Source organism: Sylvia atricapilla, chromosome W (genome assembly GCF_009819655.1).
Source record: "Sylvia atricapilla isolate bSylAtr1 chromosome W, bSylAtr1.pri, whole genome shotgun sequence".
NCBI lineage: Eukaryota > Metazoa > Chordata > Aves > Passeriformes > Sylviidae > Sylvia > Sylvia atricapilla.
Window position 1 is genome coordinate 7,835,533 of NC_089173.1, and position 27,533 is coordinate 7,863,065.

At 45.2% G+C, this 27,533-nt stretch overlaps 1 protein-coding gene across 1 annotated transcript in view; it reads right to left on the minus strand.

The window, feature by feature from the left end:
* Positions 1 to 11,931: 11,931 nt before the first annotated feature.
* LOC136373305 (transcription factor RFX3-like) overlaps positions 11,932 to 27,533 on the minus strand; it is a 215,638-nt gene continuing 200,036 nt past the window's right edge. Inside the window, exons 12-13 of the mRNA XM_066338200.1 lie at positions 12,776 to 12,873; positions 11,932 to 12,462 (exon numbers count right to left, since the gene is read on the minus strand). Coding sequence (XP_066194297.1) covers positions 12,256 to 12,462; positions 12,776 to 12,873 — 305 coding nt within the window. The 3' untranslated portion in view covers positions 11,932 to 12,255. The remainder of the gene's footprint in view (positions 12,463 to 12,775; positions 12,874 to 27,533) is intronic.

A 27,533-nucleotide genomic window follows, 5' to 3' on the forward strand; every position in this document is an offset into this window, starting at 1 on the left:
CAGGGAGAATGATCCTTCCTAGAACCTCTGTCAGAAAGCACCAGGGCAGACTCGAAGTCGACCTCCAGGTTTTTGGAGTCAGGGATTCAAAGGATCTACGGCCTGTTACACCCCAACTGAAAAAGAGATACTGGCAGCTTATGAGGGGCTTTGAGCTGCTTCAGAAGTGATTGGCACTGAAGTACAGCTCCTCCTGGCACCCTGACTGCCAGTGCTGAGCTGGATGTTCAAAGGGAAAGTCCCTTCAAAACATCAGGCCACTGATGCTATGTGGAGTAAGTGGGTTGCACTGATCACACAGCGAGCTTGAATAGGAAACCCCAATTGCCCAGGGATCTTGAAAGTCATCATGAACCGGCCTGAAGGTGAAAATTTTGGACTATTAGAGGAGGAGGAGGAGAAGGTGACACATGCTGAGGAGACGCCACCATATAATCAGCTACCAGAAAAAAAAAAGCGATATGCTCTCTTCACTGACAGTTCCTGCCACATTGGTAGGATCCATTGAAAATAGAAAGTTGCCATATGGAGTCCTACATGGCGAGTTGCAGAAGTTATTGAAGGACAAGGTGGATCAAGACAATTTGTACCTCAAGGAGATTTGATTTTTGGGTGAAAACAGTCTGCAATGCTGAACTGTATAATAATGGTTGCTGAATGACTCTGCCACTGTATGTCATAACTACCATGGACAATGAGGATGGAGTGCTCCAGATACACCAGTCATGAGCTCCTGATGCAGCTTGCAACCAGCCAACAGCACACCAGCTCTCCTGCCCTGGAAGACATCTAGGATAGATAGAACCCACAGTTATGGACTAAATGAACTCAACAGACATCTTGGAGCGAAGGCCATTGACTATGGCAATGATACCTGTGACTGTGTATATATGTGTTTATATATATATATGTATATAGTTGGAAGGTGTAGGGGTGGATGATGTCCTGGTTCTGGCCAGGATAGGGTTCATTTTTGCTGTAGCCAAGAGGGGGCATGTCTAGGACCTGGAGGTTATTCTATACAATCTCATGTAATTTTCCAGGAATGGGGAAAGGGGTCCCTTCCAGATTGGGGTAGTGTGGCAGAGGTCGAGTACTGTTGGGCTCCATTTGGTGCAGTGGTGAACATTTCCATGTGAATTGCTCACCTCTTATACACTTTTGGTATTAATATTGTTGCTGTTACTGTTTGCTTTCTTATCTCATCGCTGTTTCTAGTAAATTGTTCTTCTCTCAACTCATGGTTTTTACCTTTTGTACTTCCAATTCTCCTCTCCATCCTGACACAGGGAGGGGAGGAGTGAGCAAGTGGCACATGGTCTGGGGTGTTTCAGTGGGAACACTAAATTAGGGAATACCATTCCTAAACCAGGACAAAGGACTTAAGATCAAATAAAATTTGTTACATTTTTTATTCACCTCACTTTAAAAGAGCTTTCTTTTATAGGCAAAAAAGGATTGTTGTGTTTATCAACAGTCTACGATATATTACATATTGCCTAATGAGTAATATAAATAGCATGCAATTGGACAAACACAGTCTATATACAATAGACTAGGTTAGATTTGTTTCTTTTTTACTTATAGAAATTTCCCCATAAAATTCTAGGAAACTAACTACTGGATACTTATACGTACTCAGGCAGAAAAAAGTGCCCAAAGGAGAAGAGTTGTAGGACATGGCTACACTTCTTTTTTCACTGGGAGTTTTCTCTCAGAGAGGGAGATAACGCGAATTTTGGGGGCAGGTAAAGTACAAGGCTGGGGGGAAGCATCACTCTCTTGCTCTTGGCATCGGCGTGGGAGAGAGGACGGCCAGGCTTGCTGTGGGAGTTCACTGTCACCACCATGTCTGGTCCTGAGAAAATCTACCACCATCTCCTCGTGTGCCCCAGAACACTTAGCTCGCCTCCTCCTGTCTCACCACCGCCGTTTCTTTGGCACTGCTTTCAGGCTTTTTGCTATTCTGTGGACCTGCACTGCCCTGCCCTGGGGGGACATTCCTGCAGTTCCAGTTACCACCGGCAGAGCTTCTGATATACCTCATCCATCAGCCCAGGATTTTCCACCATTTCAGCTTGGTGCTCTCGGAGTCCCAAGAGACCAGACTGTCCCGAGCTTTGTAAAACAAAGCCCTTTGAGGTTCCTGATTCTGTTTATTATTAATTCTGCAGTTGTTGTTGTTTGTTTGTCTTGTTAGACACACTAGTAAAGAACTGTTATTCCTACCCCGATACCTCTATGTGAAAGCCGCTTTAATTTTCTAAATTATAATAATTTGGAGGGAGTAGATTTGAATTCTCCATTTCTAGGGAGGCCGTGCCCTTCCCTAGCAGATACCTATCTTTCAAACCAAGACAAGCAATTCACAGTATTATCAAGGAATATGACTGTATTTAATTTAAAGTTTTATTAAGACCAATATGGATGCTTCTCTTAAATGGAATTTGAGAAAACCAAGATAGATTTAACAAAGACCATATTCTTAAACTCTAGCTATCACATGCCAAGTTAGCATCTCAACTTTCATAGACTTTATATCTTACCACAGAACAATTTTTAATATACCATATGAAATTAATAAAATGTAAGAGATTCCCATTTTCTTACACAGGCTGTCATTTGTTAAAAAAGTTGTACTGTTTCAAATGTTATGCCAGTTGTAACCTGTCTGTTAAGAAAATCATGCTGTTTGTACCAAAGTTTGTACCCTCAAAAATCTTATTCCAAGTTGTATACCCCCTCTAAAACCCCGGGTTCCCTCCCCTTCCATCGGGCTAGACTGTCGTCATTCGCGCCGGCTCCTCGAACTGCCGTCTCCGCCTAATAGGAAAATCCAAGGACTTCCATGGTGCACCACTCCAAAACCGAAGTGCAGTTGCCGGCAAACGGACCCAAAAGCCATGACCCAGCACAAAATCCAGATAAAAGGGAGACACTACAACACTGAGAAGACCCTCAGCTACCTAAGGACTGAATTCTGCTTCTGCCACCTCGCCATGACCACGAAGAGACTGGGAAGAAGTGACGCCCCTAGACCACACGAGCCCAGTTGAGTTCCTGGGGATTCCCGCGAGGCAGGAACTCCCGACTCTGTGGCGAGAGCAGCAGATTCGTCTGACACCTCCTCAGCGGCGGCCAGAACGAGAACGGCGGCACAGGAGCGAGAACAACGACAGGAGCGGTGACGGCGCAGGCAACCCCTCGAGTTCCCCCTTGAAAGAGCTGACTAATAAAGGCTTTTCAAAGGAGCAGGTCTCCTGGCCTATTTATAACAATTTGGGGACTCGTCCGGGATCTAAGCCACGCCCAGAAGAGGACCTGGACGGGAAGGCGCAGCCCTACCTCGGACCTCCTGGACAGCTGGACATCCCGGACCAGAGGACGACGCTCGCCAGCCTCGTGAGACGCCACTGAGGAGCATCGGTAAGAACAACCGGTGGCGGGAGTGGAGACGAGCGAGTGTGGAGTGAATGAGAGGGGGGCCGGCAGCTCGGACCCCCCCAAGCGAGTTTGGACTGCTGAGTACCGCGTTTCTGCACCCCCGCGAGGGGGCTGGCCGGGAAAAGCAGGAAGCGAGTGTATTGGGAGGGACTGAGGCGTCTCCAGGGGCATAGGGGCCCCCTCTGGACGTGTGGAGGAATTTAGAGAGTGAGTGGCACGTCAAAGAAGTGTGTGGCAGAAAAGGCTTGGGCCAATTTCAAGTGTGCGAAAGGGCTAGAGCAGTGTGAGGCACGCACCACACTGGCTGAGGTTATAGCCCGGGGTGTCACAGGAGACTAGCGCTGGCTGGGGTAGCGGCTGGAACCCTAAGGGCGGGTTGCCCAGGCTACTTTCGGGGCTTGTGAGTTGGCACTGGCTGGGGTAACTACCGGGGTGTGGGGAGAGGAAGAGAGCACTGGCTGAAGCTACGGCCCAGAGCATCTGAGTACCGGCTGGGGTAGCAAAGATAGGCTGCTTTCGGGGTACTTTGGAGACTGGCTGGGGTAGCTGTCGGGGTGCTGGGATAAAAGAGTCTGCGCTGGTCGGGGGTATCTTGGGTACGCTTTCTGGGTTCGAGGGTGTCGTATTGGTCGGGGGTACCCAGGGAAGAGGTACACTGTCCAGGTACGGAGAGGTAGAACTGGTCGGGGGTGCCCAAGAGGACGCTGTCCAGGTGCAGAGGATTAAGAGTTAGGGGAGTCCCAAAGTGCAAGGGACTTGTAGGTAGGGTGAGTGAGTACATCGCACGCTGTATGTCCAAATCCTGGCAGTAGGTGGTGGCTGGAACCCTGGGCCCTGGTTGACCGGCCACTTACGGGGATTTGCCTGACGTACAGGAGAGAAAAGGAGTGCTGGCTAAGGAGTAGTGGCTGAGGCCCTAAGGGCGGGTCACCAGGCTACCTGTGGAGCATTCCGAGCACTGGCAGGGGTAGTGCCCAAACCCTAAGAAAGGATCCCTGGGGCTACTTACAAGTGTTCAAAGAGTGAGTGAGAGTTAAAATTTGGGTTGCCCACCTTTAAACTTGCGTGTGTGTAGGGGCACCTTAAAGAAGTTTAGTTAAAACAAGGTCAGATAATTTTGCTTTGTGTTGCCCTGAAGTTTCTGTCAGGGTAAGAGCAGCGTAGTTTTTATTTGAGACCCAGTGAAAATGGGGGCGTACATAAGTAGAGTGGAGCCAGTTGAGGAGAAAAGAGAGAAAAAGATAAGAAATATTCCACCAGACAGTCCACTAAGACAAATGTTAGAACTATGGGAGGTTGATGAAGCCACTAAAAGCTTGGACAGAATCAAGATGATCCATTATTGCATAGAGGCTTGGCCTAAGCTAGATTTACCTGAAAAATGGCCATGGTGTGGAACTAGAGACCCCTGGATGTGTTCACAATTAACTCAATACTTGAAATCTCAAGGGGATTCAAGTACTGAACAAATACTCTATGCTGTCTGTTGGCAGAAACAAGTAGTCAAAAATGAAACAGCAAAAATATGTAAGTTACAGCAAGGGAAACAAAGGAATGAAAAGCAGGAGAACCAAGAGGAAGCCAGCCATAATTGGGACCCCTTAGAACATTTGCCTCCTTCTCCAGTTTATCCCGAAGTACTACAAACTATCCCTACTAATCCTCCAACCTCATCTGAAAATCATATCCCACCTTCCCAAACTGTAATCCCTGTTCCTTCCCCAGCTTGCCCCCCTCCAGCTTATAACCCCTCTTACCCTCTGCCGTTTCCTAACACTGGTCTAACCTCCTCTCCTTCACCATCCACAATCCCTGCACCCCCTCACAGCTGGGAGCTAGGTCTGGCAACTAACAATGCATCCTGCCAGGCAATAAAAAACCCAGAAGGACCTTACAGTAACACCAGGTCAAAAACCAAACTCTTTCCCCTAAGGGAGGTCCCGATGGGTGGGGCTATTGGAGGAATAGGGTTTGTCAATGCACCTTTAACAGCATCAGAAGTTTTAAGAAAGAGCTGGGGAATCTAGTTGAAAACCCAGTGGGAATTGCCAACCAGATTGACCAGTTTTTGGGCCCAAATATTTATACATGGGGAGAACTAAACTCCATCTTAAATATACTATTCAATCCAGACGAGGTTCGGCTGGTTAGGGCAGCAGGGATGCACATCTGGGAAAGAGAAAACCAAATGGGCCCCCCTGGTGACCAGAAGTTGCCAATAGCTGACCCAGGGTGGGACCCAAACAGAGGAGAAGGGAGGAGAAATATGGAAGATTATAGAAACCTAATGATAAGAGTTATTAAAGAATCAGTTCCTCGGAGTAGCAACACCAAATTAGCTTTTGACAGGGCCCAAGACAAAGATGAAACCCCAGCAGCCTGGCTGAGCAGGCTCAGACGGAATTTCCAGCAATATTCTAATTTGGATCCAGATAGCCCAGAGGGACAGATATTATTAAAATTACAGTTTGTCACAAAATCCTGGCCAGATATCAGAAGAAAACTTGAAAAGATGGAGGACTGGCAAGACCGAGAAATAAATGAATTATTAAGGGAAGCCCTAAGAGTATACCTTAGGAGAGAAGAAGAAAGAACAAAAGCAAAAACCAGGATTATGGTAGCCGGGGCCAGGGAAAGTGTAAGGGATCTCAGAGAGGATACTAGGGGTGAAAGAAACACAAAATCTTTACCAGGAAAGGTAAGAGGAAGGAACCCGCCACCTTGGGGTACTCCTCAGAGACCAGGAGAGACTCGAGCCTGTTTTTATTGTGGAGAAATAGGACACTTTAAAAAACATTGCAAAAAAATGTCATTTGATGAGACTGTCGTGGGGGAGCAAGAGGCATTGGAAAAATATTGAAGGAAGAGGTCAAAGAGGATTAGGGGTGTCATGGGCTCTATGCGTTAGGGGACCCCACGAAACATCAGGAAGGGCCCATAGTAAATTTTGAAGTAGGTCCCCAACATGAAGAGTTTGAATTTTTAGTAGATACTGGTGCAGATAAATCATGTATTAACCGACTTCCAGTTGAAATTGCGATTAGAAGAAAGACATGTGAAGTCCTAGGAGCAGAAGGGGAGCCTTTCAAGGCTTCAGTTATAGAAAATATAGAAATTAAAGGAAATTCCAAAAGATGTGTCACTAATTTAATATATCTACCCAAAGTAGACAGTAACCTGCTGGGAAGGGACCTGCAAGTTCAGTTGGGAGTAGGGATTCTTCCTAGAGAAGGAAGAATGGTGGTACAAATGATGAGGCTGACTGTTGAAGACTTGGGAGAAATCAAGCCAGAAGTCTGGGCCGAGGAGGGAAAATATGGATATTTAAATATCCCACCTATAGAAATAAAAATGCAAGAAAAGACACCTCCTATAAGGGTCAGGCAATATCCTATTTCTCTAGAAGGGAAAAAAGGACTAACCCCAATTATAACCCATCTACTCACAGAAGGAATATTAGAACCTTGTATGTCACCCCACAACACCCCTATTCTGGCTGTAAAAAAGGTAGAAAATAAGTTTAGAGTAGTGCAAGACCTAAGAGAAGTGAACAAAAAAACAATTACCAGGCACCTGGTGGTACAAAACCCCTACACACTCCTGAGCAGGATCCCTAGAGAACATTCCTGGTTTACTGTAGTAGATCTAAAAGATGCTTTTTGGGCCTGTCCTTTGGCAGAAGGAAGCCGAGATTGGTTTGCTTTCGAGTGGGAGTGCCTTGAAAGTAAGAGAAAGCAGCAACTGAGATGGACTCGTCTTCCTCAAGGGTTCACTGAAAGCCCAAACCTCTTTGGGCAAGCCCTAGAAGAGTTACTAAGACAGTTTATCCCTAAAAATAATGTGCAAATCCTGCAGCATGTAGATGACCTCCTAATATCGGGGAGAGAGAAAGATGAAGTGAAAAGAACCAGTATTAATCTCCTAAATTTTCTAGGGGAAAAAGGCCTCAAAATGTCAAAGAACAAACTGCAGTTTGTAGAATCACAGGTCACCTACCTCAGACACCTCATTGGGGAAGGGTGTAAGAAATTAAGCCCTGAGAGAATCTCAGGTATACTCTCAATCCCAGCTCCAACCACAAAAAGAGATATAAGAAAATCATTAGGACTATTTGGTTATTGCAAGCTGTGGATGGAAAAATATTCCCAAAGTGTTAAATTTCTATATGAGAAATTAGTCCAACCTGAACCTGTGAAATGGACAGATAGAGATGAAGAACAATTGAAAGACCTAAAGACAAAATTGTCTTCAGCCCCTGTCCTGAGTCTCCCAGACCTTAAGAAAAAGTTTGACGTATTCGTTAACTCCGAAGGGGGAATAGCTTATGGAGTATTAACCCAAGAATGGGGAGGACACAAAAAGCCTGTCACATATCTTTCCAAACTTCTGGATCCAGTTGCAAGAGGGTGGCCGGCTTGCCTCCAGGCTGTAGCAGCCACAGCTGTTCTTGTAGAGGAAGCACTAAAGCTGACACTGCAAAGAAAAATCATTGCACACACACCCCATGATCTCAGGACAGTGTTGAGCCAAAAGGCTCAACAATGGCTGACTGACTCTAGAATTTTAAAATATGAAGTGATTTTAACCGGCACCAGTGATTTGGAGCTAATCACATCAAAAAGTCTAAATCCTGCCCAGTTCCTCTCAGGGGACCCCACACCAAACTTAGAGCACAATTGCCTGGAAATCATAGATTTACAAACAAAAGTAAGGGAGGATCTTGAAGATACACCTCTACCATATGGGAGGGTGCTATTTATTTATGGATCATCTGGGGTGACAGAGGGAAAAAGGATATCAGGCTATGCAATAGTCGAAGGTACAGAAAGGGACAATTTAAAAGTTATAGAAAAAGAAAAACTGCCCCCTAATTGGTCTGCCCAGTGTTGTGAAGTCTATGCCCTCAAGAGGGGATTAGATTTATTAGAACAAGACCAAGGTACAATCTACACAGACTCAAGATATGCATTTGGAATAGTACACACATTTGGAAAAATCTGGGAAGAAAGAGGCTACCTAAATTCAAAAGGGAAAGATCTGATACATAAAGAATTAATTAAATTGGTATTAGAATCTCTTATGAAGCCCCAAGAAATAGCAATTGTACATGTCAAGGGACATCAAAAAAGGGGCACATTTGAAGGAAAGGGCAACCAAGTAGCTGATCAAGCAGCCAGACTAGCAGCTCAAAGGCTGGGAGAACCAATAAAAATTCTGACTTTAAATGATGTACTAGCTAACAAAGTTAGTGAACCCATGTATGATGAAAATGAATTAAAAGAAATAAAAAAGTTAGGTTTACACCAAGGGAAGCGAGGGGAATGGCTGACCCCAGATGGAAGAAAATTCCTAAATAAAGCAATAGCTCGAAAAATGCTGGCAGAAATCCACAACTTAACCCACTGGGGCACCCAAGGGTTGTGTGATCATTTCCTGAGAGAACACCTATGTGTTGGAATCCATAACCTGGCTAAAGGAGTTACTGAAGGATGCCTAATTTGTCAGAAAGTAAATCAAAAAGTAATGAAAAAGCCCACACCAGGGGGAAGACAAATAGCATTAAGACCCTTTCAAAGTATACAAATAGACTTCACAGAAATGCCTCCAGTACAGGGATATAAGCATCTTTTGGTTATAGTTGATCACTTAACGCATTGGGTGGAAGCCTTCCCTACAAAAAGGGAAACAGCACAAGTGGTAATAAAGATACTATTAGAACACATCATCCCCCGGTATGGACTGGTAAATAATATCGATTCAGAGGCCCCCACTTTGTAGCACAAGTCCTGCATGATGTTGTTAAAGCCTTGGGAATTAGATGGCAGTTGCATACACCCTGGCATCCTCAAAGCTCGGGGAGAGTTGAGAGGATGAATAAAACCCTCAAAAATGTATTGACTAAATTAATAACAGAAACTGGAATGAATTGGCTAAAATGTCTGCCCCTAGCACTCTTAAGAATCCGAGTTCGGCCAAGGTCAGACATAGGGGCTTCACCATATGAAATGATGTTTGGACTCCCTTTCTTACTAACTCCTTACAGCACTGCAAATTATTTAGAAGGGGAGGCAGCCACTCAAGAATATATTAAAACAATTGGAAAAACATTGGCCGATCTTAAAAGAAGAGGGTATCTTCCTCAAACCTCCCCCTTAGATGCAGATGTACACCAAATAAAGCCAGGGGACTGGGTCCTAATTAAATCTTGGAACACCACTCCACTAACTCCCAAATTCGAAGGTCCATTCCAGGTCCTGCTCACAACCCACACTGCAGTGAGGACCCAAGAAAAGGGCTGGACACACATATCCCGAGCAAAAGGACCATTGCCACTTCCCAGTGACTCTGTTACCCCAGCAAAGACTCCCTCTGAATGGACTACCATTAGAGATCCAAACACACTTAAAATAACCTTCAAGAAACAACCAAAGCCCAATTAAATCATAGAAAAATGTTCTCTGTAAGTTGTTGTTCTAAGTTATCATGAAGTGTTAAAAGGTTGTGATAATAATATCATTACAGATCTCTTATAGGGCACACCACAGAAAGGCTAATCAAAAACTAAAAAAGAAGTGGGAGCACACTGAAAGGAACTCCATAAGGCCAGCTAAATAACTTCCCCAACCCAAGAGGCAAGACCAGGTGAGATTGAGATAATGGTTCATACTGGACTCTTGGGAGGACTAATTTTAGTCCCATTAATAAGCAAACACGCCAAAGGAACATGCTCTAGGGGCTACCATCTCATCTATGACGGGGAGAATCTGCAGTCCCTTATAAGAGTTCACACTCATGTGAGTCCCACGTATTTTAATATAACCCAAGTATCCACTTGCCGGAAAAATGAAAAGCAATATTGGATTGCAAAAAATGCTGCGACATTTATGCAGCACCTAACTGGAGAGTGCCCTATAAGAGAATGGTTTTACCCTAAAAAATTAGACAATCCAAAGGGAGTTGCAAATTTAATAAAAGAAAAGCCACTAATCATGAAGAATGAAATAGATGAGCCCCTTGATAAAAACTTACCTATTGACTTATTTATTGTAGTAAGCATCCTTGCCAGCCTTCTACTCCTTCCCTGCATACTCCCCTGTTTAATTCGACCAATAACTGCAACCGTTCAAGCAAGCCCCAAACCTACTGAAATAAATGTCCCAAGGCCCACAAATATAATAAGATTAGAACCCCAAACTGAAGAACTAAGTGAAGCCAAAAGAATATATAACCAGTACCAAAAATTAAGAAAGATATACTCCCATGAATCAAAAACTGCCAATTGATGCGGGCAAAGGCCCGATAAAAGAAATAGAGAGGGGACTGAAATGAATAAAATGTAAGAGATTCCCATTTTCTTACACAGTCTGTCATTTGTTAAAAAAGTTGTACTGTTTCAAATGTTATGCCAGTTGTAACCTGTCTGTTAAGAAAATCATGCTGTTTGTACCAAAGTTTGTACCCTCAAAAATCTTATTCCAAGTTGTATACCCCCTCTAAAACCCCGGGTTCCCTCCCCTTCCATCGGGCTAGGCTGTCGCCATTCGCGCCGGCTCCTCGAACTGCCAGCCCCGCCTAATAGGAAAATCCAAGGACTTCCATGATGCACCGCTCCAAAACCGAAGTGCAGTTGCCGGCAAACGGACCCAAAAGCCGTGACCCAGCACAAAATCCAGATAAAAGGGAGACACTACAACACTGAGAAGACCCTCAGCTACCTAAGGACTGAATTCTGCTTCTGCCACCTCGCCATGACCACGAAGAGACTGGGAAGAAGTGACGCCCCTAGACCACACGAGCCCAGTTGAGTTCCTGGGGATTCCCGCGAGGCAGGAACTCCCGACTCTGTGGCGAGAGCAGCAGATTCGTCTGACACCTCCTCAGCGGCGGCCGGAACGAGAACGGCGACACAGGAGCGAGAACAACGACAGGAGCGGCGACGGCGCAGGCGACCCCTCGAGTTCCCCCTTGAAAGAGCTGACTAATAAAGGCTTTTCAAAGGAGCAGGTCTCCTGGCCCATTTATAACACCATATATTTGGTTACATACTAAATTTTAGGTAGTTTACACACTATTATGCAATATAACTATATTGTGTTAAATGTTATTTATTCAAAGATCTTTACAACAAACAAAAATAATTCAACTGTGCTAGTGAACATCTGAACTTCTTTTAAGTTAAAATGTTTGTTCATGAAAGAAGACAAATGTATGACTATCAGTAATCTGGGCCATGTAAGTTAGTTGAGCAACAGGAGAAAAAAAAACTTGTTTCTTCTAAGGAGAAAAAAGAGATAAAAGGGAAACTTTTTCTAAACCAAATGAAAAATAATAAATTTATTTTTTACAAATAACTGGAAACTAGTTCTAACCATTTACTTAGGAAATGTTGGAAATGTAAACACAAACAAAGAAAGCATACTAATGATATTATATTTTAAATTAAAATATGGAACATATTAAAAATAATTTAACCATCTGGACTAGAAATAGTGCTCTAATATCAATATCTTTTCATAAAAGATCAGAAGCTATGCTATCCAAGATCTCATCTCCAGGTATTGTTCATGCTGTTCATTCTAAGAACACATGTAGTCTACACTTTCATCTGCATTAAATAAAAACTGCCAGAATGCATGGTCTGAAGGATAAGAAGCCTTCAGAGAAAATGGAAATAGATAATGTTTCTGAGGTTCTGGTTTTTTTATGGCCAAAGCAGAAGCTGGCAAGTTTTGACTGAAACACTGTATATATGTAGATCAGAAAAATGTTCCCACTTTGCTTTCTTGATAGAATAAGAACTAACAATAAAAATTAAAAAAAAGTGTCGTAATAATTTTTTTTAAGTCTGAGTTTTAAAGCTAAAGGTACCTGTACATTGGCAAAATCCACATGGTTGAGATCACTGAGCATCTGGTTGATCTGAGAAGTGTTCTGAAGCACAGCCCGAGCTGCCTGAGCCAGGTGATTGAGAGATGTGTATCTTCTCAAAGTCTGGGCAAAGGCACTTACAGTGGCAACCTATGAAGAAATCCATTTATCTTAACACATTGTATTACCAACCAATCTTCTGTTTTGTCTATTTTAATTCTAATATTGCTGTATTAATTTATGAGCCCTCAGATATTGCAATTCACATATAATGGAACAAATACAGTTTTTCCTATGTTTTTTTGTCAAAACAAAGTTATTTCCAACCCCATGGTTTATGTTTGAAGTTCAACCTAAATATGTAATTTAGCATAAAAGTTAAAATGCTGCTATTTTTACATCTTGAATGACACCTAGTGTACAATTGCAGAAAGAGAAGAAAACTACAGTCAACTTTGTTTACCTTGCTTTGTATCATTCTCTGTGGAATATTGTTCATGGCACTGGAAAGCCAACCTTCAAGGCTTTTTGCAAAATTGCGAATGGCTTGAGTCAAGGCACCTAAACATTAAAGAATAAAAATAAAATGAAAACGATGGCAAGGTGCCTCTCTTGAAACCTTTTGCATCTTCAGTATTTAAATATTCCACGTTGAGAACTACTGCATTTATTGGCTCAGAGACTTATGCAGTTTAGGTTTGGATCCCTATCATTGCAAGAAGGATGTTGGTAAACTGTAGCAAGTTCAGTAGAGGGCCACTGACATGGTCAGGGAGCTGGAGCACATATCTTATGAGGAGAGGCTGAGGGAACTAGGTTTTTCAGCCTGAAAAAGAGAAAGCTTAGGGGAGACCTAAGAGAAGCCTTTCAATACCTACATGGTATCAGGAACAGACTCAGCCTCTTCACAGTGATGCATGGCAGGAGGGCGAAAAACACTGGGCATAAACTGAAAAAAGAGGAATCCTGACTTGATAGGAGAATTTTTTTCACCTTGAAGACAGTAAAGCAGTGCCAGTTCATGGCCCTTCATTGGACTCCCTCCAGTATGTCCATATCACTCTTCTACTGGGGAGACCAGAACTAGATACAGGACTCCAGGTACACAGCACTCAAATGGTGCTGAATGAAGGGGAAGGATCACCTACCTGGACCTACTGGCAACATTTTGTCTAATACAGCCCAGGATACCATTAGCCCTCTTTGCAGCAAGGGCACTCTGCTGGCTCATGTTCAACTTGGTGTACACCAGGACCCACTGGTCCTTTTCTGCAAAGCTGCTTTCCAGTTGGTTGGCTCCCTTGTCATGTACTGGCACATGGGATTGTTCCTCCCCAGGGACAGGACTTGGCACTTCCCCTTGTTCAACTGTATGAGGTTCCCGTCAGCCCATTTCTCCATTCTGTCGACGTCCCTCTGGATAGCAGCACAACCTTGTGATGCATCAGCCACTCTTCAGAGTTTTGCATCATCAGCAAACTTGCTGAGGGTATGCTCTGCCCCATCATCCAGATCACCAATAAAGACATTGAACAGTGTTTGACCCAGTACTGACCTCTGGGATACACTGCTATTTACTGGCATCCAACTAGGCTTCATGCAACTATAACTATGGGATTCTCTGGAGTGCTGCAATGGATCGATACAGAACCTTTAGGGGAAACAAGACAAGAAGGTGTTCTATATTAAAGAGGAACTGCAATGTATAGAGCTTTGCCTAGGGATGGATGATATGCCAGTTGAGAGCTTAAGGATCCAGGTTAGATGACATAACAACATGGGTGATTTTGTGGGTATCTCATACAGCCTACTACATCAGGAAAAAGTAGATGAAATCTTGTGGTGGCTTGACCTTGGCTGACTGCCAGGTGCTCACCAAGCTGCTCTATCACTCTCCCTTTTCAACAGAACAGCGGAGAAAAATACGAAGAAATGCTCATGGGTCAAGATAAGGACAGGGAGATCACTCAGCAATTGCCGTCACAGGCAAAACAGACTCAGCTTGTGGAAATTAATTGAATTTATTGGCAATCAGAGTTGGAGAGTGAGATATAAGAACAAATTAAAAAACAAACAAACAAACAACTTCTTCTAACCCTTGAAATGAATAAAATGTAAGAGATTCCCATTTTCTTACACAGTCTGTCATTTGTTAAAAAAGTTGTACTGTTTCAAATGTTATGCCAGTTGTAACCTGTCTGTTAAGAAAATCATGCTGTTTGTACCAAAGTTTGTACCCTCAAAAATCTTATTCCAAGTTGTATACCCCCTCTAAAACCCCGGGTTCCCTCCCCTTCCATCGGGCTAGGCTGTCGCCATTCGCGCTGGCTCCTTGAACTGCCGGCCCCGTCTAATAGGAAAATCCAAGGACTTCCATGATGCACCGCTCCAAAACCGAAGTGCAGTTGCCGGCAAACGGACCCAAAAGCCGTGACCCAGCACAAAATCCAGATAAAAGGGAGACACTACAACACTGAGAAGACCCTCAGCTGCCTAAGGACTGAATTCTGCTTCTGCCACCTCGCCATGACCACAAAGAGACTGGGAAGAAGTGACGCCCCTAGACCACACGAGCCCAGTTGAGTTCCTGGGGATTCCCGCGAGGCAGGAACTCCCGACTCTGTGGCGAGAGCAGCAGATTCGTCTGACACCTCCTCAGCGGCGGCCGGAACGAGAACGGCGACACAGGAGCGAGAACAACGACAGGAGCGGCGACGGCGCAGGCAACCCCTCGAGTTCCCCCTTGAAAGAGCTGACTAATAAAGGCTTTTCAAAGGAGCAGGTCTCCTGGCCCATTTATAACAACCCTCACTTCTTTCCAGGAACAACTTAACTCCCAACCTCCTACCCCCAAGTGGCCCAGGGCAACAAGAAATGGGGGTTGCAGTCAGTTCATAACACTTTGTCTCTGCCTCTTTTTCCTCCTCATGCTCTTCTGCTCCAGTCAGGGGTCTCACCCATGGGAGACAGCCCTTCATGACCTTCTAGAACATGGATCCTTCCCATAGGCTGCAGTTCTTCACAAACTGCCCCAGCATAGGTCTTTTCCATGGGGTGAAGTCCTACTGTGCTAGTTTAGCATGGAAGTGATTTTTTTGCAAGGAAGTTATAGCAAAATCAATAAATTATTAAGTTTGATTATTGACGTCTGGTGTAGCCACTAGAAAGATTATACACCTCTGTGAAAACACAGGTTAAAAATCAGAAAACTCCCGGGAAAAATCCTTTTCCCTTCCTGCCTGGGAAACAGGTAACAAGCAGCCCTGGCTCCCTCCTTGCCACAGGAGCCGGGCCGGCTGGACCCTGCCTGGGGCCAGGTCCCTTCCCAGGGAGCCCGTTGGGCCCCAGGTTGGGGCCGGGCCCAATGACTGCCAGGCAGAGGGAGGGGAGAAGAAGCGGCCCCATCCAGGCCAGATCAGGCCTCCAGTGGCTGTTAAAACCTTACTGCTAAAAGCTGCACCTACATCGTGGCCCAGGAGGCCTAGCAGGGCCAGGCCAGGCCCCCCCCAGCAGCTGCTGGGCAGAGGAAGGGAAACCCCAGCTGCAGGCATGCTGCTGTGAAATCTTAGCTGTCCTCCCCCCCATTGTTACCAAGACCCCTTGCTGAGCCCTTCCCCCACCTGCGCTAGACATCATGCAGCTGAGACCAGGGTCAGCGCTGCAGCTATGTAGAGTGGCCTCGCAGCGTGGCCTGATTTTACCACCTTTGTCCACTGCCCGGAAGAATTATCATGCCTTCTGCAGGCTGTTAAGTCTTTCCTTGCACAGATGAAACTTGCAAAGCACTAGCCTTTCTCTGAGTGAGAGAAAAAGCCAGAGTGGGTGTTGTGGAGTGAAATTTAGGTTTACCAAATTTCTGTACAACGGTTTGTCCCGTACCTTCATGTTAAACCCCTTTTTGGTTTTTCCTTAATTATGGGTCCTGTCTATTACTCTGCAACCCTGCCCAGATGACTAGAAAGTTCTAGTGGGGGGCCAGGGTGATTGGCAGAGTGCCTGCCTTCCCCTCCCTTTTTTATGTATAGAACTGTTTTGCGACTTGTCTGTTGGAGTCCAGGACATCCCCTTGGATGGCCTGGGACCTGAGGAAAGGAGTTTGAGCCCTGGACAGGGGGGTGTGGAGACGGTCGAGGGGGCTCGGAGACCTTGGCACAGAGCCCAGGAAGACACTGGGTTTGATTTCGATCCATGGGAAAAGCTTTCAACATTGCAGAAGTAATTACAAACTTCCAGGATGTGAAAATTGTAGTTTAGCACAGTAGATGATGTAGAATTTAATGGTTTTAGAATTTTTAGAATAGAAGTAAATGGGGACAAGATGGTGGAATTTGGGTGGTACCTTATGTACTTCTCCTTCTTCCTCGTCCTCCATTTTTTGGGGCGGTGATGGCACAAAGTAGTTAGAGTGGATTGGACCGAAGTAGAATGTCACTTCTGGTGTGGGCACTGGGCATTGGCACAAAATAGTAAATAACTAGTACGTAATTATCTGTATAAATCTTAGGGGACATCCCACCTGGGGGGCAGTTGCCTCGTGTCCCAGCTGCTGTCCAAACCTCGGCTGGGAGCAGAGAAAATTTTGAGATACCAAATAATAAACAACACGAGAAACCTGAAAACAAACCTTGAGGACTCTGCTTTTTTACACGGACGCGACTCGGGGCTTTTAAGAGGGCCAAGGACTTTAAACCACCTGAAGCTCGGGTGAGGAAACCCCCCCGATACTTGTCTTTTGTCCTGGGTCACTCCCTCACCTTTGGGATTGGTTCCAGACCTGTACCCTTCCCCTGTCCCCACCCTGGTACTTAAGGTGAGAGCAGAGTGGGAAACTAACTTTTATGTGGGCCACCCTCTGGGTGAAATAAAACCCATTTGAAACCCATGTGAAGTCCTCCTTTCTTCCTTGCCATCTCCATGCTTCTGCCTGAGGCCAAGACCCACAGGATCGGAAAGGTACCAATCTGTACCCTTAAATGCGAGCTTGGTACAAGAGCTAGCTGGAAAGCAGCACAAAACCCCCGCAAGTGGGGATATGTAAAGAGACAATACGAAGATATCAAAGTCAGTGAAGAAAGAGTTACATCTTAGATGGAACAGATGAGAAGATGCCTTGGTTTTAGGTAGAAAGTCTTTTGTGAGCTATGGTAATAGACTGTAATATGCTAAAATATTCATTTAAATCATGGGAAAAATATGCATTGGGGAGATTATGAGAGTATTCAGATTGTAGATATAAGTAAAGGCATTTGTGATGGACTAAGTAAATACTGAAATAGCTGTGATCATATGAGAAGCTTGAACAGAGAGAGGGAGATGAGATGAAGATCTTCCCCTAGAAAGAGAAAAGAACTCTGTTCCTAGAGATGAAGAAAAACCTTTGCTTTTGGAACTCTTCATCTTTAAAATGATACCCCATGACCATGAATGACCCATATTGCAGCGGTGAGAGGCTGTGTAATATGGGAGGGACTTTATGTGGTAGTTTGACATGGGGAAGGGATTTTTCAGAAAGTTATAGCTAAACCAGTTAGTGACTAGTTTTGAAATTGACAGCTAATATAGCCAATAGAGAAATGATACGTCTCTGTGAACACACAGGGTTAAATATTGGAGGAATCTTGGGAAACTACCCTTTTTTCCTCCCTGCCCTGGAGAGAAGTAGTAGGAGTGGCGGGCTGGCCACTCTCTGCTGCGGGCCCCTCCTGGGGCCTGCGTGTGGCCCCGCCAGGCTCTGCCTTTGCCAGGCCCCATCAGCTGCTGGCAGGGGAAGGGGAAGCTGCAGCTTAACATCTAGCCGACTTTAAAGCTTCTGTTGCTGGATGGGCCAGGCCCAGTCCATGAGACCGGATGTGGGCAGGAGGCATCTACAATCCTGGCTGCTGAGATTCCTGACTGCCGTTTCCTTGAGCCACTCTGATCTCTCAGCGTGAGTTCTCTTTCCCCCCTCCCAATCGGCATGGCTTTGAAATCCCACAGCTGTGCAGCCAGAGCCGCTGCCCGGCAGAGATCATGTGACCACCGCAGGTCCTGGGTAAGATATTAACTCTTTCCTTGCACAGATGAAACTTCCAAAACCCTAACCCTTTTCTAAGTGAGAGAAAAGGCCAAACTGGGGACATGTAAAAGGACAATATAAAGATATTAGAGTCGGTGAAGGAAGAGTAACCCCTTAGGTAGAAGAGATGAGAAGATGCCTTGGTATTTTTGGCTGAAAATCTTCTGTGAGCCGTGGTAACAGACTGTAATATGCTAGAATATTCCTTTAAACTGTCAAAATATTAATTGAGATGGATTGAGCAAAGGTATCTGTAATTGACTGAGTGAATGCTGAGCTGTGATCCTGTGATCCCATGAGACGTTTGAACAGAGAGAGATGGGATGAGATGAGATGAGATAAGCCCTCTGCACCAGTGAAGAAGTGAAAAGAGATCTCTGTTCCATGAGATGAAGAAATCCTTTGCCTTTGGAGCTGCTTATCTTTAAAATGACATCCCAGTATGCATGAGTCCATGGCCCATATGTAGCCACACGGGGAAAGGCTACGTGATATGGGAGGTTCACAACTACAGATTTATCCACATGTGGCTGCTTTTGTGAAAGTTAAAAGCCACAAGCTGACTGTTCTTTCTTGTGGAAAGTTAGCACAACAAATCAGGAGAGACTTCTCTCCTTAAAAGGACTGAATTGAAAAAATTGGCAAATGTGAAACATTACACTTTACAACTGCAGATTTCCTGGGCAGCTGCTTTTGTGAGAATTAAAGGTCACAAGAAGACTGTTTTTGTCTTGTGGGAAGTTTCCATGGTAAACCAAGAGACTTCTCTCTCTAAATGAACTGATGAAAGACTATTTTATAAGTGGAAAAACTGACCTAGAGTTCCAAGTTTTGTCTTTATATGTTGTCTGTGAGAAAGAAAAGAAGCTGTTGGGGGAGAGGAGAAGTGTTTTGAAGGTTTTATTCTGATTGTTATAAGTTTTTTCTCTTTTGTAGTTTGGTTAATAAACTTGTCTTTATACCCTTTAAAGTTTTGAGCCTACTTTGCTTCTCTCCTAATCCTATCTCACAGCAGAAAAAAATTAAATAATTCTAGTAGACACTCAAACCACGACATATAATTTGGAAAACAGAAATTGGTGAATGTGAAACCACTACACCTACAAAAACAGACTGTTCCAGCATTCGTCTCCTCACAAGGTCACAGGTTCCAGCAGAAAACCTGCTCTAGCATGGGGTTCTCTCCACAGGACCACTGTTCCTGACAGGACCCTGCTCACGTGTGGGATCCTCCTTGGGCTGCAGGGTGGCAATGTGCTTCACCATGGTCTTCCCCATGGGCTGCAGAGAAATCTTTGCTTCAGCAACTGGAGCACATTCTCCCCTCTTTCTTCACTGACCTTCGTATCTGCAGAGTTGGTTCTCTCACATATTCTCACTCCTTTCTCCTGGCTGCTGTTGTAAAGCATTTTTTACTCTTTTTAAAAATATGTTGCCGGAGAGATGCTACTAATGTCTCTAATTTGTTCAGACTTTGGCCAATGGCAGGTCCATCTTGGAGCCAGCTGAAAGTGTCCCTTTCTGATATGCAGACAGCTTCTGGTATCTTCTCATAGAAGACATCTGTGCACCCCCCACCTCTACCAACAGCTTGCCATGTAAAGCTACAAAAGCCAATACAGGTCTCCTTCAGGTAACTGGAATAAGCTTCATGTTTACAGGCTCAGTTTTCAAGAGGGACTTGAACAGCAGAACTGTCCCTATCTGCTAGAGGGACAACAAAGCAGAGCAAAAGAAACCCAGTGTTGGGGGTTAGGTTTGTTCCTTTTTACTCTAAAGAATTTTTTCCCCATAAGTTACCAAGGAAACTAAGTGTTGGATACTTAAGAGTACTGAATGAAAACAAAGGGGTGGTCAAAGCTCGAAGGAAAAGATAACTCGAGTTTTGGGGCAAGTAAAAGATAGAGCTTGAGGCAGCTTGGCACTCTGTTTTTTTCGGTGTTCGAGGAAAGAGAATGGCTGGGTTGCTGCTTGCTGCTAGAAGAGTTCACTGTCTCTGGAGGAGTCCAGTCATGGGAAATCTACCATCATCTGCTCGCCCTGGAATTCTGAGCTTCTCTGCCACCCTGCAGGAGCTGGGCCAACCCTGCCTCTCCATCACGGTTTTGTCAGCACTACTCCTCTTGCTGCAGCGTGACCCTGCACCCTCCCTGCCCTGCCAGGACATCCTGCCATGCCAGCTACCAGCCCAGGACTTTCTGCTGTTCCAGCTTGATGCTCTGATGATCCTACAAGGGCACCAAGACCAAACTGCTGTGGGTTTTTGTGAAGCAAAGCCCTCGAGGTTCTTAGTACTGTTTTTGTTATAAATACTGTAGTTGTTGTTTTTGTTTGCTTTGTTATACATACCAGTAAAGAACTACTGTTTCAATTACCAAATCTTTTGCCTAAAAGCATCCAACTGCAAATTTATAATTGGAAAAAGAGGGGGTGTTGGGGGTTAGGTTTTGTTCCTTTTTACTCTAAAGAATTTTTTCCCCATAAGTTACCAAGAAAACTAAATGTCATACTTAAGACTATTTAACAAAACAAAGGGGTGGTTGAAGCTCGGAGCAGCGTGGGGGTTTTGAAGCAAGTAAAGGGCAGAGCTTCAGGTAGCCTGTCTGTCTGGTTTTTGGCATCTGGGGTAAAAGAACAGCTGGGTTGGTACTCCTGCTGGAAGATTTCATTGCAGTCCAGTCTTGGGAAATCTGCCATCATTTGCTCACCCTGGAATTCTGAGCTTCTTTGCCGCCAGGCGAGAGCTGGGCCAGGCCTGCCCCGCCATCGTGGTTCCATCAGCGCTGCTCATCTGCTACAGAGTGACCCTGCATCCCCCTGCCCTGCCGGGACACCCTGCCCCTGCCCTTCTGGGACACCCTGCCGCTGCCTGCCGGGACACCCTGCCACTTTACAGCTACCAGCCCGAGACTCTTTTTCCACTGTTCCCAGCTTGGTGCTCTGAGGATCCTACAAAGGCACCGAGACCAAACTGCCCTGGGTTTTTGTGAAGCAAAGTCATCAAAGTTCTTGGTACTGTTTTTGTTTTCAAAGCTGTAGTTGTTGTTTTGGTGTTTTTTTTTTTTGTTGTTGTTGTTGTTGTTGGTGGGTTGGTTGGTTGGTTTTTTTATCCATACCAGTAAGCAGTAAAGAACTGCTATTTCTATTTCCAAAATCTTTTGCCTAAAAGCTTTTAACTGAAAAAATTATAATTGGAAAAAGGGTGGTAGCGGTGGTTTACATTCTCCATTCCAAGGGAAACTCCAGCTTTCCCTGGCAGAAACCTGTCTTCTCAAACTAAGACACCCAAGAAGACAGTTGAACAGTGGAGCTGGTCACCCAAAGAGCTTTATGTAGTTTCCACCCTTAGATGTTTTCAAGACCTGACAGGGTAAAGCCCTGAATAAACAAGTCTGAATTCAGCACTGGTCATGCTTTGAGCAGGAGGTTTGACAAGAGACCTCCTGAGGTCCCTCCCAACCTGAATTATTCTTGTATTCTATATTACATAACAATCATTTAGTTTCTGATTCAGCAAAAAAGAATTGATCACTTCACCTAAGATCCCTTAAAAAAAACTTATGATCAGCAGTGAAAATTCTTTTTGGCATTCCTACAGGAGCATCAGTAATTGTAACAACTGTTTCCTATCTCCTGAAAACTTCCATCATGAATTTTCTGCCATCAATTTTTGCCCAAGTTCTTTTGCTTTTAAAGAGCAAAATGCCACAGGAGATGGCAATTATTGCAATACTTCAGTTTCCTCAAGTAAGCTTGAAGTACTCTGAACCATTGCCAAGATGTTTTGCTTTTAGTTCTGAAGAACAAAATGCAGTGTGCAATGTTCAACTGCAGTATCAATAAGGAATATATAACAATGTATTAAACAAACAAGGTAGGATTGCTCATACTGGTGTGAAAATTTGGTGGTGGAGAATGAATGCTGCTACAATAACAAAGAAGGAAAAAAACAGAAAAGGGAAATATTACTATCTATAAGTGATTTTTTTACTACATCTAAGAAGAAACAGTGCAAGTAAATAGTGGATTTTGTTTATGAGGCAAAACAGCACGTTTGATAGAGAAAGAATTAATTGCTCGTGGAAGTCACCTAATATGAGAAATGCCCTTTTTCAGCTTGAGTAATTGATGAATCCTGCAAATTATGTCTTCTGCTATCAAAGTTAACTAATTTGCTTAAAAAGAAAGAAATATTTTCTATTTTAAAGCATTATTTTCTTTTTACTGATGACTGGTTTATGTAACTGTCCCCAAATATGAATGCTCATCTGAAAATTAATTTGGACTTATTAAACTTCTGAAGTAGCTCTATGGAATGGGCTTTTTTTTTTTTTTCTGTCTTCAAGCTTCCGGTCAAAGAACAAACATTCTTTTTCATCATCAATCATTTCACCCACATGTTTCTACATTAACATTTTTGTATGCACTTACTAGTTAACAAAGCATTCACTCATGTTAATTTATTACCTGCAGAATAATAAAAAAGCTCATTCAGATAATTTGCGAAGTGTTACTAAGCACACATTAAATGATACAGCAAAAAAAGTTAGAAGGAAAACGTATTTTTGGATAAGCCTTCAAAAAGCTTGGGTTTCTCATCTGAAATATTTCTTCTACATAAATAACAAGATTTTGAAGTCTTTCTGGTATTTGTAGTTGCTGAAATTGACAAATACAACATGAAAAATATCTTGAACATAACTTCTCTGCCTGGAAGAGGAACTCCCAAACAAGTTTAATGCTATCCCTCCTGTCACTTGTGAAGAGATAAAAAGGCCATTCTCAGGGGAAAGGATCTACCGCCATGAGTACATAGTGGATCTGGTCTTTTGCTAGAATCATTAGATAATAATAAATTTTACTCCTGACTGAAGTATATAAAGTGTTTGGCTTCTTTTTAAACAAAGAAATTTGGCTTTTCCCCACACAGTAGTTTTTCATTTATTTTGTGGGCACTAAAATGTTTTCACAAAAATTTCAACTAACCAAATTTGACTTAGAGCTTGCTTTTCAAAAACTTTTCTTCACTATGAATTTCTTTTATGGTAATATTTATTAGGAAGTTATGTGGAAGAGTAGGTTTCCCCAAATACTGAAAAGCAGGAAAAGAAAAAAAGATGAAACTCAAAAACAGAATTATCAGTTTGCATCCTTACAAAATTAAACATATTTTCCCTTTTTTTTGGCCAGCTGCTGTTGGTACCTTTCTGATTATCCAGAAAAAAAGAAACCTGTCAATAATAATGGGGTATTTCTACAAAGCAGTACTTGAAAATATTTTCCTGAGTTGCTTCTTACATCATAGCTAACAAAGGCAGATACCAGATGCAGTACTTGTGTCAGAAGAGAGAACAGCATTCATGTCCTCAGCAATGGTGTTAATGCATCACAGAGTACCACCTCCAGCCATCAGAGCAACTATCCCTATAACATCAGAGGCCTCAATCCAGCCTGAACTTCTGAGGGAAGATGCAGCTCAGAGTACAGCAAGTGCTTGGGGTCTCTTGCTGAGGCTGGGGCAGAGGGGGCAGTTTCCTTGCCTGCAGGAGGTGTGCAGTGGAACAGAACCTGTGTTGCCATGGAAGTGCAGGAAGAGGTCAGCAGACTGTGCAGTATCAGAGAAGGTGAGAAAGATCTACTGGATCTTTTTCAAGACCCTGCAACCTGAAGTCTCAGCAGTATTGAAGGAGGATCGGGAGGTCTGTGCTAATTGGATTAGGAAATGGCAAAGGCTGGAAGCCTGTGACTTCTGGAAACAGAAAGAAAACTCCTGCTTCACCTGCATATCTCCAACAAAGAGCAGATGCAGTACCCTCACAGTAGATGAGGGTCTGCGAACTGTCCAAGAGCTAATTAAGCCTGAGCCATGAAGCAGCACCAGAAGGAAATGATAACTGATAATAATGGGAGACTCCATGCTATGGGGATTGGGGCCCACATCTGCCAACCGGACCTGCTGTGTTGGAAGATTTACTGCTTGCTGGGGGTGTGGTTGGATAGGGACAGGCGGCGAGCGGAAGATCTCGGGCTGTAACGGGAAGGAAAGAGCATACCCCAACCCCCCCTAAGATAAGCTATCTCTAAAGGAATGTAGACCCTTACTAACATGTGCCAGTACTTTTCCACTCCTACTTCTAACCCAGGAAGTGTGGCAATATCCCGTCTGACGTAGTAAAGACCCCAGAGTACATAAACTGCATTTTTTACTTAATAAACGCTTTTGTAACCGTCTGCCACGTTGGTGTTAGCGTTTGTTACTAGGCCCGGCGGTACCCGCAGAATGTACACGCCGTGCTGTTGGTCCTGAAAACCAAGCCTCCACAGTTGCTGAATAAGGAACAGCAAGAAGTGGTGCCGAAAGCTCGGGAAAAGAAAGGAAAGAAAGGAGACCTTGGCGGACGGGATCTGCGCTTGGAAAGGATACAGCGGGCAGGGGTTGGCCGGTTCGATCCACTGCAAAGGAGAAGAAAAAAGGGGGACGCCCCAGGGACCCGTTGACGGCATGGAAGACGTAGCGAAGGTCGTGAGTTCAGTTGTGGTCCACTGGAAACAGCGAGACCAAAGGGAATTATTTCTTGCTATTGCAAGATTATCGGATTTAGGCGTGATAAAACGCCCAATAGATATATTAAATTCAGAGGGGTGGGAGAGATATACCGCTGCCCTGGCTGAAGATACAAAAGCCACGAGCAGCGGAAAAGTTTTTAAAGCATGGGGAAAAGTTGAGAAAGCGTTGCAGAAAGCAATAGAAGAACAGGAAACTTGGAATGCTGCAAAAAAGTGTCTATTCGCCGTTAAGCAGCCAGAGAAAGGGGATCGCGGGATCGTGGGACCCCACGGAGAAATGCAGGAAGCGAGGGAGGGGAGCTACAGTGCCTTGGAAACCCCCGGGGAAATGCGGGAAGCGGACGCGTTACCCCCCTCCCCAAATGCATGCCTGAACCCCCCGGAGCCAACAGGAGAACCCCAGACCCTCCCGCGGGTGTCCCCGGATCCGAAACCCCCCGAAAAAAACGTGGTTTTCCCGATCGTTCCTCCCCGCCGCGTCCAGGGTCCGAGTGGCGACATTTTGCCAGGTTCGGCGGCGGTCCTGCCCGCGCCGGTCGGCGGCTCCCCAGCGGAACCCAAAACCGCGGTCTTTCCGACCGCCGAGCCGCGGCGCAGGCAGGCGGAGAAGAGCGCGCGGCTTTTCTGGGAAGGACTTGCGAGGCAGGCGTGAGACGCCGAGAAAATAGCCAGTGCCGTCGCGGACGCGGCGGCCCCGCTGCTACCACCCCCGCCAGATGGCCAAGATGGCGCCGATGGCGCAGCGGGGGGGCGGGGCGGCCAATCGCCGCTGCCGCCGCCGCCATGTGGCCAAGATGGCGCCGACGGTCCAGAGCGGGGGTGGGGTGGGGCGCCACGTGGCGATGGAAACCCGGAAGTGCGAAACCCCGCGACTGCGCATACTCGGAAGGTCGGCGGAAATCCGGAGCTGCCGATCTACACAGCGCACGCGTGGGAGAGCGAGGGGGGGCGGACACGCGATCGGAAGCCGCTCCCAATGTCACCGTGTAAGGGAGGGGGCGAGCCCAGGGGGGGGACATGGGACTACCCCCACGAAATGCGCCGGCGCCACCCCCGGGAGGAGGGGGGGGGCCGGACGCGGAAGGCGGAACGGGGCCGAAGCCAAGGGGACGTCCGATCCCACCCGCGGAAGGCGGAACGGGGGCGGAGCCTGACAAAAAGGCATGGCAAATCGGAAGCCTACCATCAGTCTGCTTCCGACACGGAAGGGAGCTACAGCTCCGCGGCTAGTTATACAGAGAGCTCCGAGTCCGATTCGGAAACGGAGATAACAGAATTTATGAGGTTTACAGCGAAACCGAGCAAAGCTTTTAACAATGTAAGGGAACAAACTCAGTGCAAACTAACCAATTTGGGTTTGTTGCCAGAGGACAAGCCAGCCTAGATTACTACCCACATCAGCCGTTCAGGTGGGTCATGAGACACGTAACCAGCGACAAGGTGTTCAGAGACATCACCACACCAAACACTCCATCCTTCGTGCTCCGTATTACCGATTTGTTTCCAGGACAACCAAAGGTAGACCCCTATTCTCCATTTTCATCACACACGTACCTATCCTATTGGTGCCCAGCTTCAAACGCAGGAAAAAGTTATTGTAACAACCCCGGGTGAGGATTTTGTGGGCATTGGGGCTATGAAACCATAGTAACAGATGCCAGGCCGTCAGAGCCTGGGTGGGACCCACAAGAGCCTGACAAGTTCCTACAGTTCACCTGGGCACCCGCAAGTTGTAAAACACCTCTCTTTGTACAGGAGAACTCCTACCGAAACAGTTATAAAATCCCTAAAATTCAAAAATGTATATACTATAACATGACAGTCTTGCAGCCCAATCATCCTAGCTGGACAGTGGGTAAAGCATGGACAGTGGTCCTTCAAGGGTCAAAAAAGTGGGTGAACGTGTGAATTACCAGGCTCCAACCCTCAGAATCCCGAGTGGTTGGACCCAACAAGATAATTAAAAGCACGCAGACAAAGAGAAAAATGACCTACCCCAAAGCTGTACCCACGAGCGTCAGCAAAATCCCAACTAGCGATGCAAAAGTCTTTCAGATGGACCGATTAGCCAGGTCAGACCCAGACCCAATCCTTCATATGTTAGAAGCTACCTTCCTATCCCTGAACGAATCTAACCCTAACCTAACCAATTCCTGTTGGCTTTGTTATGATGTCCAACCCCCTTTCTATGAAGGAGTTGCTTTAAACACCCCATTCAGTTACTCCACAGCTGATGCACCTCACCAGTGCAGATGGGACACACCCCGCAGAGGCATTACCCTAAGTCAGGTCACAGGCCGAGGTGAATGCTTTGGTAATGCAACCCTAGCTGAGCGAAAAGGGAATGTCTGCACCAGAGTTGTAAAGCCTAACAGAAAGAATAATAAGTGGGTAATTCCAGCTATGTCTGCAATGTGGGTTTGTCAGAGATCTGGAGTAAGTCCGTGTGTATTTCTTCCCAAGTTTGATGATTCTAACGACTTCTGTGTCCAAGTTCTGATTGTTCCTAGGGTCCTGTACCACTCAGACGAAGAAATGTACAACCTTTTCGAAGAATCCAACAGGCTCCACAAAAGAGAGATACTGACAGGTGTAACTA